Genomic DNA, 9,431 nt, shown 5'->3' with positions numbered 1-9,431 from the left:
TGATATGTCCTTAATAGAGTTTCCATGTCAAAAATTAATATCTCTCCTTATGAGATATTAAAGAAAAGACAATCAATATTGTCTTATTTATGGGCTTGGGGTTGTCTGGCGTATGTCAGAATTTCGGATCCAAAGCGAGTTAAACTTGCTAGTAGAGCCTATAAATGTGCATTCGTTGGGTATGCAACAAACAATAAAGCATATATGTGTTATGAACTAAATGCTTAAGTGATCATAGAATCAAACGATGTTAAATTATATGAAGATAATTTTCCTCTCAAATCGTGAAATAGTAGGGGCACTGAATCGAGTCATATTCTAGTGATAAGAAGCACATAAAGCAACGATGAAGTAGAAACAGGACTTCGAAGAAGTAAAAGAGTAAGATTTTTAAAGACTACGGGCCCGATTATGCGGCTTATAATGTAGAAGAATATCCAATAAATCTTCAAGAATCCTTATCATCTCTAAATGCATATTTATGGCAAGAAGCTATTTATGATGAGATAAATTCTCTGGAATCTAACATGACCTTGCACTTAGTAGAGTTACCTCATGGTTATAAACCAATCATTTGTAAATATGTTTTGAAAATGAAACTAAAACCTGATGGAACAATTGATAAGTACAAGGCTTTCCTTGTAGCCAAAGGTTTTAGGCAAAGAGAAAATATATATTACTTCAATACTTTTTCTCCAGTCACTTCAATTACATCCATTAGGGTACTTCTTTCAATGGATGTTATTTATAACTTAATAGTACATCAAATGGAATTTAAAACAGGTTTTTTAAACGGTGACTTAGAAGAAGAAATCTACATGGACCAAGCGGAAGAGTTTGTAATTCATGGGCAAGAAAACAAGGTCTGTAAGTTAGATAAATCTCTGTATGGTCTACAACAAGCTCCAACACAATGACATGAAAAGTTTGATATCTCAATAATATCAAATGGGTACAAAGTGAATGAATATGACAAATGCGTTTATTATAAATTTGAGAATCACATTTGCACTATCATATGTCTTTATGTAGACGACTTACTCATATTTGAATCAAACCTTCATGTAGTTAATGATGGAAAATCATTGTTGTGAAACAACTTTGATATGAAAAAACTCAGAGAAGTGAGCTTAATCCTTGGTATCAAGATCACGAGATCCAAAAAGGAATTTTTTTGGATCAATCGCACTATGTGGAAAAGGTCTTAAAGAAATATAATTACTTTGACTATAAACCTACGTGCACACCATATGATCTAAGTGTGACACTGTTTAAGAACATTAGTGAAAGTGTTTGAAAAATAGAATATGCGAGAATCATTGGTAGTCTTAGGTTTACCATGAATCTCGGCTTACATTATCATAGATTTCCTGCTATATTTAAAGGATACAGTGATGCATATTGGAATACCTGATCAGATGATTCCAAAGCAACGAGTGGCTATGTATTCAACATAGTTGGAGGAACTTCATTTTGGAAATCAAAGAAACATAATATCCTGGATTAGTCCACGATGGAGTCTAAGATGATAGCATTAGTGACTACTAATGAAGAAACAAGTTGGTTAAGATGTTTGCTAGCTGAGATCCCTTTATGGAAAAACCTATGGTAATTGTGTTGATCCAACGGGATAGTACTGCAACTATTGCAAAAATTAGGAACCGTTAGTATAACGATAAGTGGCACTAAATAAGGAGAAAGCACAACACTGTTATAGATTGTATCTCTAAAGGAGTTGTAAGAGAGGATCACGTACACACTGATGAAAATTTAGCAGATCCTTTGACAATATAATTAGCTAGAGAGAAAGTCTATAATTTATCCAATAAGAAGGGACTAATGCCTATAGAAAAATTAGTTTCTCAAGATGGTAACCCTGCCTAAGTGGCTAGAGATCCCAAGGAATGGGTCCAATGGGTAATAACAAGTTTTGAGTAATATGAGATGATCATGCTAGAGTAAATAAGAGAAGCATGGATCCTGAAGCAATAAGAGGATGAGATAATAAAAATTCTTAATGAGATTTATACTTTGTATGAGGGAGTACTTAGTCTACACATGGTACTCTTGATAGACTCACATATGTGATTGTGGAACTTAGGTCGATTCCTATGGAATTTTGAAGCATAATTCCAAGAGGCTTCACTAAACCGGGATACATGTGCAAGGCACTTAAAGCACGAGTTATTAGAATACACCTTAAGAAACGGTTGTGTGCGAGTTTGATGTCTGAGATAGAGTTCAAGACAATTGTGTCACTCTTGTTGAATTGAAATCCTACTTGCTATGTGTTTACTGTGAAAATTGGTAAACAACCGTTGATCTTCCAAATTACTAAATTTGGTTACTTACAGGATCGATCAGATTGATCCTAGGACATGCATTAATTATTTGTTAAAGTGAATTCTAATGAACGTAAACACTTCGACAATGTTTATAATAATAGTAATTTGTGAAAATACTCAAAAAGGGGACGAACAAGATAAAGTAAATAGAATGTTATAAAAAAAATATAAATGGAAACAAAGATAAATCCTTTAAATAAAGATATATTTCTGGAAATAAAAGATGACTTGAATTACTTCAAAGTAAATGACAATGGTGTAAATCAAGCATACATTCTTTAATTTACTGTTTCTCTATACACAGATACTTGGTAAAAAATTTATACAGATTTTGTACACACTTTGAACATACACAGACACTTTGAACATACCCTAGTACTAAGACCTTTTATTTATACTAATCGAAATAACCGCTTCTAACGGTCTTTCTATCATATCGAGACAAATAGCGCTTTGCATGGTTGCAACTATCCACTATGATCCACGTGTATCTTCAGCAATTCAGATAAGAACAAAAGTTCCCACCTTCATTTGAATTCGAATTCTTTGTCAAAAACATCTTTAAACACTAAAAATATTTATAAGTCCTTGCAGCATCATAACCCTCTCATCAAGGCATCTTCGACTAGAACTCCCAATATCTGATCTAGTCGAAACATCTTCATAGGGAACTCCATTTCTTAATTCAAATATGGGCGTCAAAATTATGAGCTAACAAATTGCCGCCCAAAAATGTCATTTTTGACACATCGAAGAAAAACACATTTTTTGAGAACATGCTTCGACGCCTTGGACAATTCTTGCATGTCTCAATGTTACGAAAAAACTTCTCAGTATCTCCCAGTTGTCTTGTGACATCAGGGTCATCATTACCCTTTTCCTAACAACGTCTTTTCAGCCCATACCCAAATCTCTTTAATCATCACGTTTCCTAGACCCTAGGAGATCATGGAATTGGGCATTAATTACCACCTCTTCAACGTATAATCCAGGAAAGACATGTGTCCCACTAATTTGTCAACCATTAATGTTGATTTGAACCATTTTTCTTTCCAAAACGCTTATAAAAGACACACCTCATACCAATTCCATTTCCTATGCTTTCTGAAATCTTCAAACACTCTAGCTTTTCATCTTCTCAAACAACCTTCAGGCAAACCCATATTTTCTCCTTTCCTTCAAAACTTAATAGCAATGGCAACCTCAAGAAAAACCTCCAAGAACATAATTAAAGTCGCTAAGACGTTTGTCAAATCAAAAACCCCCAAGAAGATTTCAGAACTACCTCTTATCGCTACATTACCTGGTCCAGTAACAGTGCGCAACCAACAATGTATCCTAGAACCAAAAACTGAAGAACAACGCAGGATTTATGCGTCTCAGGTACTTTTTCCCATTTCTGTTTCTAGTAAAAACCATGCGTTATTTGGACCTCTGTTTGATTTAGATACTAATTTTAGTAAGCTTAAGGAATACTTCCCTACTTATCACAAATGTAAATCCATTGGGAAAGCCAAGAAACTTAGGGTTGAACCAACCACTGCTGAAGAACACAAAACAAACGAAACCATATATTTAAGATTTATGAACAAAGACTTTAGGGTTTTTCGTGCCACTCCCTCATTTAAAGACCCAACCGATTACATAGAATGGCTAAACAAAATAGAGAAATCCAAAGCCCAAACTTGGAAAGATATGGGGATTTATGACCTGATAATGCTGTCGAAAGTAGGCTTAGAGTATAGCTCATCTTTGTTAGTCTCTTCATTGTACTTTTGGGATAACACACATTACACCTTCCACCTTCCATGTGTTATGATCCCACCAATTCTTTTCGACCTAGCCGCTATCACAGGGCTAAAACCTATTAGAAACACATATGACCCCGATATTGATTTTGAGGACACTATAGCCTTTTCCACCTCCATGGCAGCATATTTGACCCATATCGCACACTACAAGGATACCTATAACGTTTCTGATGTGGAACACATTTCCTTCTTAGCTTTATGGTTATTCCACTCCGTTTTTTGCTCGAAATCCCTACAGGTCGCCAAGAAGTACCTTACTCTAACGAACCAACTGCATGTTGGACGTGACATTTGTTTAAGCGAAATGATCCTAGCAAGTCTTTACGAATCACTGAGTGATGGAGTCACTCAACTAAATAACATGGGAGAAAAGGAAACTTCCTTCTCTCTGGTCCCTTCTGGATACTACAACTCTGGCTCAATGCCACTTTTGAGGCAAGTCTTTCCAACAAAGGCCTCGTTGACGAAGAAGCTGAAGAAGTAAAGAATAGAGGGGTCTAAGGAATTCAATTGCCCAACTAACCCCCAACGACAAAGGGTAAGCTCTTAGACCAACCTTCATGAGTTATGTCATGATGTTCGTCAGGCGCCATGTATTCATGTCGAGCATGGCCCCCTTCGCAGCCAGGAAGTATGGTCCATAATGGCTCACAAGGCCCTTTCCATCTCCTTCCAACAAACGAGAGACATAATCTCTTCTGATTTGGGAGGCATTTTTGACTCCTAAAATCTTAACCATTCGATTAAACCCTTCAAATATCCAGATCACTTTGATTGCCTATCAGCCTAATCTTGTGGCTCGACAGTTTGAGTTAATTCAGGCTCTCTTAAAGTACATGTATGACAAAAAAGGCAGCCTTCTCCTCTACAATGCAATTCATAATGAAGCCACCACTCTTAAACAGATGGCTAGATATACTGGCAGGACACAACTTACCCCTGTCAACTTCAAGACTAGCTTTCTCTGTACTCGGGAATTTAGGAGATGGTGGAATGAATATTATACTAAAGACTTTTATGACGTTCCCTTTTTTATCCAACACATTGATAAAGCTTTCCTTTTTGTGCATGAAACAACTAAGAAAGGTACTCACACGCTCATCAAAGAGATCCCGGCTTTCCAACATTACTTCGAAACTGCCTATAGGCCCGGTGATCTTAGTCGAACCATTCGCGAGGCAACTGTCACACTAAAGGAAAAGTTTTCAAATAAAATAGAAACTTTAAAATCCCTTTGTACGTTCCTCCTGAGAAACGCTATGAAATGGCTTTCAAAATGCACCCTCTTAAGTTTCCTCGACTGCCAAATGTTGACTTTGGAGTGGCCTTGCCCCTCCATTTTCATACTGTTTTATCTGTGGGGACTCCATTAAAATCCTTCAACAACAGTCACAGAAAAAAGCCCAGTGGGTGGTTGCGACTAAGCATACTCTAGACAGTTTCAAAGGGCATCTTCATATAGGGATCGAAGATGTTCGCGTCGAATCGGACATATATGAAGGTGTGACATGGGAGGTTTTTCGAATCATACCCCTTTATTAGGATATTCACCCTTAGCTTATAATAACTACTCTATGTTTTTTTATTTTAGCCACCAGGGTTCCACCCAAGAAGCCGATAATCAAAAGGCAAGTCGAAACAAAGACTAAGGGAGGCAGAAAGCCCAAAAAGGTACACCTCTGTCTTACCCATTACTCTTTGTTATGTATAATGGTATTAATACTTTAGTATTTTCATTCAGGTTGCTCAAAAACCTCCTCTTACTCTATCAAAAATCCAAACCAAAATAACAGAAGCTCCTGCTATAATAGATTCTGACGAAGAAGACCTGTCACCTGTTCTCGACCTCACTTCCAGGAAAAGAAAACAACAGCCAAAAATCACTGAAGCTTTGAGCCATCCTCAAACAAAAATTTCCAAGAAAAGGCCTACTGCCCTAACTATTCAAGAGCCTACTCTTGAGGTTATGGCGAAGATAACAGCGTCTCAGAGCGAAAGTGACAACTCCAGCCCTAGGGTTGAAGGGAACAAGGTAAAAACATAACTTACTTTGCCTTTATTAGTTGATTTATTGTCTTCGACCACTTATCTTTCGATTTTTGGTTTCAGGATGGTGCAGGTACTACCGTGCGAACAACAACTGCAACTTCCTTCATGCCAATTTCCATAGCAAATGTCCTCAACAGCGCTGGCGAACCTACCTATCGACCCTCATCATAGAAAAGCTCCATGAGTTAAATCAATCAAACCATTCCTGGTGAGCTTGAGACTTCGCCACCAAATACCACTACCCAAAATTTACATACTAGCGATTATGATCCCGAAGCTAATTTAGGCAAAGAAGACCAAGCTGGAGTGAACAAGGATACTATGGTGGTGGATGAAGAGGTTCAGGCTGGAGATAACCCTGAAGATGGTTCGCATAACGTCGAAGGCACAGACCATGCCAACCAAAAGGGTAACAATGGTAAAGATGCAGCAATGGGGGAGGAAGACGAAGACAACCAGACCCCACTCAATGCTGGACATGATGGAAGTGATGGTGATGATGATGGAGACTCCGAAGAAGAGGACAACAATGGTGAGGGGAACCAGGACACATTCGAAGGACAGACTCAGAGTCAAACTCTTGCCACTCCAATAGTTGTGGCTATTCCTGAAGGCAGAGTTTCGACAGGAAACACTAGGGTTTTTTCTTCAGAAGAACTAGCAACTCTGAAACGAAACCAACCTCTTGAATACCTAAAAGCTATACTAGTCATAAGGTAAATCCCATCTGATAAAAGCCTTAACACTACTACGGTATCTGATGACCAACCTTCGAGTGCACCTGCGGATGAAGTGCTCTCAAAAATCAAGGAAAAGGTCTTCAAGGGTGATTTGTTCTTGCTCCTACTGGATGATCCTTTTGCCCCTCTAACATTGAAGGCTCTACTCCCCCAAGTTAATCTATTAGAAGCTTCTCTTGAAGTTGCCAACATCATCCTGGAGTTAGGCATTATGGTCGACCAAGTTGTCGAAGATCATAAGCTACTACCCTAGATAACCAAGGAGACCGAACAAAAGGCTGGTCCTAAAGCAGCTGCTTGGGATTCGGCCACTAAGTCTACCAACAAGGCCATGGAACTGGAATAGACAAAATAGAAGAACAAAGAAGAAATTGAAGGTCACGACCGTGACATTGCTTCATGGAGAAAACAAATAAGGGAACTGCAAGCCAAAATCTCTGAAGCCGAAAAGTGCAAAAACGAACTTCTGAAGTTTGATGATGCTTTGATGGATAAAGATCTAGAGTTTGGTATGGAGTTCGTCGAAAAAGCATGCAAACTTGATTCAGAGCTCATAATTTTCCGGTCGAAACTGTCCTTATGTGAGAAACGCCTGGAACTTCTCAAGACAAAATATCTCCACATAAAGGCTAATCTTCCTTTTTAGTTTTAATCTCCTTTTCCATTTGCCTATTGATAAATTTTGCATGTAATGAATATTAGCCCTTTGGGCCTTTGAAGTGAATTTAAGCCATTTTGGCACCCTTTACCATATTATCTTTGTTTAACTTGCATGCAATTACTCGTTTATTATTTTTATTTCTTGGAGTGATGGCTTATATTTTTTCAAATATTTTGCATTTACTCTCAAGATTATTTTTTCTTCGCTAAGTTCCTCAATCTCATAGGCACCGTTAGAGAATACTTGCAAAATTTGAAAAGGGCCTTCCCACTTGGGAGACCACTTCCCTAGGGCTCATTCCTTTCGATCCATTGGAAGAACAACTTTCCAGACCAAGTCTTCAGGCGAAAATGTATTAATTTTAACCTTCTTATTATAAGAGTTCTCTACTCTCTTCCTCTTCCTTTTTAATAATTCCAAGGCATTTAGTCTCTCTTCATCTAGATCGACTAGCTCATCCAGCATCATGTTCCAATATGATTCTGATGGAATTTCATGATGCCTTTGAATTCTTGTGGATTGTAGATAAATTTCTACTGGTAAAACTCCATCATGACCAAAGGTCAGTCGAGAAGGGGTCGAATTAGTGGCTTCCTTGGGAGAGGTCTGACATGCCCACAAAATCTCATCTAAAGTTTTGTGCCAATATCTAGGTTTCTTCCTCACATGCTTCTTAATCAAGCCAATAATCACCTTATTAGCTGCTTCGACTTGACCATTAGCCTGAGCATAATATGGCGTAAATGTTAACAATTTGAAACCCATTTCCTTAGCAAATTCTTGCATCTTTCGACCAGTAAATACTGATCCTTGATCTGTTTTGATAATCTCTGGGATTCCAAATCTATAAATGATGTGTTTCTGGATAAATTTGATCACAACTTCTTGGCCCACATTTGGAAAAGGTATAGCTTCGATCCATTTTGTAAAATAGTTGCCAACCAAGATATACCTCTGATTCTTAGATGATGATGGTCGAATTTCTCCAATCAAATCCAAAGTCTAGCCTCTAAAAGCCCAATGTTTGACTATAGAGTGCAATTCGCTCGCAGGGACATGTTGTATGTCTGCATGGACCTGATACTCTTGGCATCCTTTGGCGAATTTGATGCAGTCTTTTAGCATGGTGGGCCAATACATCCCTTGGCGAAATAGTAGCCATTTCATCTTATGGCCAACTTGGTGCATCCCACATGGCCCTTTATGGACAGTCGAAAGGGATGAATATGCCTCTGACTCACTAAGATATTTAAGTAAAACTCCCTCATGAGTCTTTTTGAACAAATCCATCCCCAAAAGAAAATAACTTAAAGCTCGATACCTGGTTTTTCGATCGACAGACACCATTGGATTCTGTAAATATTCCACTATTAGTTTTCTCCAATCTCCGTCTGTCAGGTTATCTATTGCCAATATTTTGAAGTTTTCTTTATCAGCGTATCCCAGCTTTGTCTTTTCGAAGTTTGATGGGGCTAATCTAGTCATCACAACTCTTCCTCTGACTTCAATGACTTTTTGAAATTTTTCTTTTGAAATTTTATACTCGGATGCAATTTGAGCCAAGTCATTAGCCACTTGATTTTCCAATCGAGGTATGTGTCGAATATTAGCCATCTCAAATCTTTTTAGCAATCGACTGGCTATTAGCCAGTATATAATGAGATTCTCTTTAACACACTTGTACTCTTTTGTTATATGTTTTATAACTAACTCTGAGTCACCCATTATTTTGACTCGAGTTGCCCCAATTCCAACAATATCTCAAGTATGGCCATGAGAGCTTCATATTCAGCCTCATTGTTCGAGCAGAGGCCCTTCACTTTGT

At 37.9% G+C, this 9,431-nt stretch overlaps 2 protein-coding genes across 2 annotated transcripts; one reads left to right on the top strand and one right to left on the bottom strand.

The window, feature by feature from the left end:
• The first annotated feature begins 4,992 nt into the window (after positions 1-4,992).
• LOC127080900 (uncharacterized) lies at positions 4,993-6,925 on the top strand. Its single transcript, XM_051021189.1, has 5 exons — positions 4,993-5,242; positions 5,748-5,827; positions 5,898-6,188; positions 6,266-6,275; positions 6,492-6,925. The coding sequence occupies exons 1-5, from the start codon at positions 4,993-4,995 to the stop codon at positions 6,923-6,925; spliced, it is 1,065 nt and encodes a 354-aa protein (XP_050877146.1).
• Positions 6,926-7,900: 975 nt separating this feature from the next.
• On the bottom strand, positions 7,901-8,392 carry LOC127080899 (uncharacterized). Its single transcript, XM_051021188.1, has one exon. It carries the CDS (start codon positions 8,390-8,392, stop codon positions 7,901-7,903), a length of 492 nt encoding a protein of 163 aa, XP_050877145.1.
• Between the last annotated feature and the right edge of the window lie 1,039 nt (positions 8,393-9,431).

This window comes from Lathyrus oleraceus, chromosome 5, assembly GCF_024323335.1.
Source record: "Lathyrus oleraceus cultivar Zhongwan6 chromosome 5, CAAS_Psat_ZW6_1.0, whole genome shotgun sequence".
Lineage (NCBI taxonomy): Eukaryota > Viridiplantae > Streptophyta > Magnoliopsida > Fabales > Fabaceae > Lathyrus > Lathyrus oleraceus.
The sequence above is the reverse complement of the archived record's forward strand: the minus strand, read 5'-3'. Positions and strand labels throughout refer to the sequence as shown.

Coding starts and splice junctions, on each gene's coding strand:
- LOC127080900 (XM_051021189.1), top strand. CDS start 4,993: ATGTATGACAAAAAAGGCAGCCTTCTCCTCTACAATGCAATTCATAAT. Junction 5,243..5,747: donor GCATGAAACAACTAAGAAAG/GTACTCACACGC, acceptor TTTTTATTTTAG/CCACCAGGGTTCCACCCAAG. Junction 5,828..5,897: donor GAGGCAGAAAGCCCAAAAAG/GTACACCTCTGT, acceptor ATTTTCATTCAG/GTTGCTCAAAAACCTCCTCT.
- LOC127080899 (XM_051021188.1), bottom strand. CDS start 8,392: ATGCAAGAATTTGCTAAGGAAATGGGTTTCAAATTGTTAACATTTACG.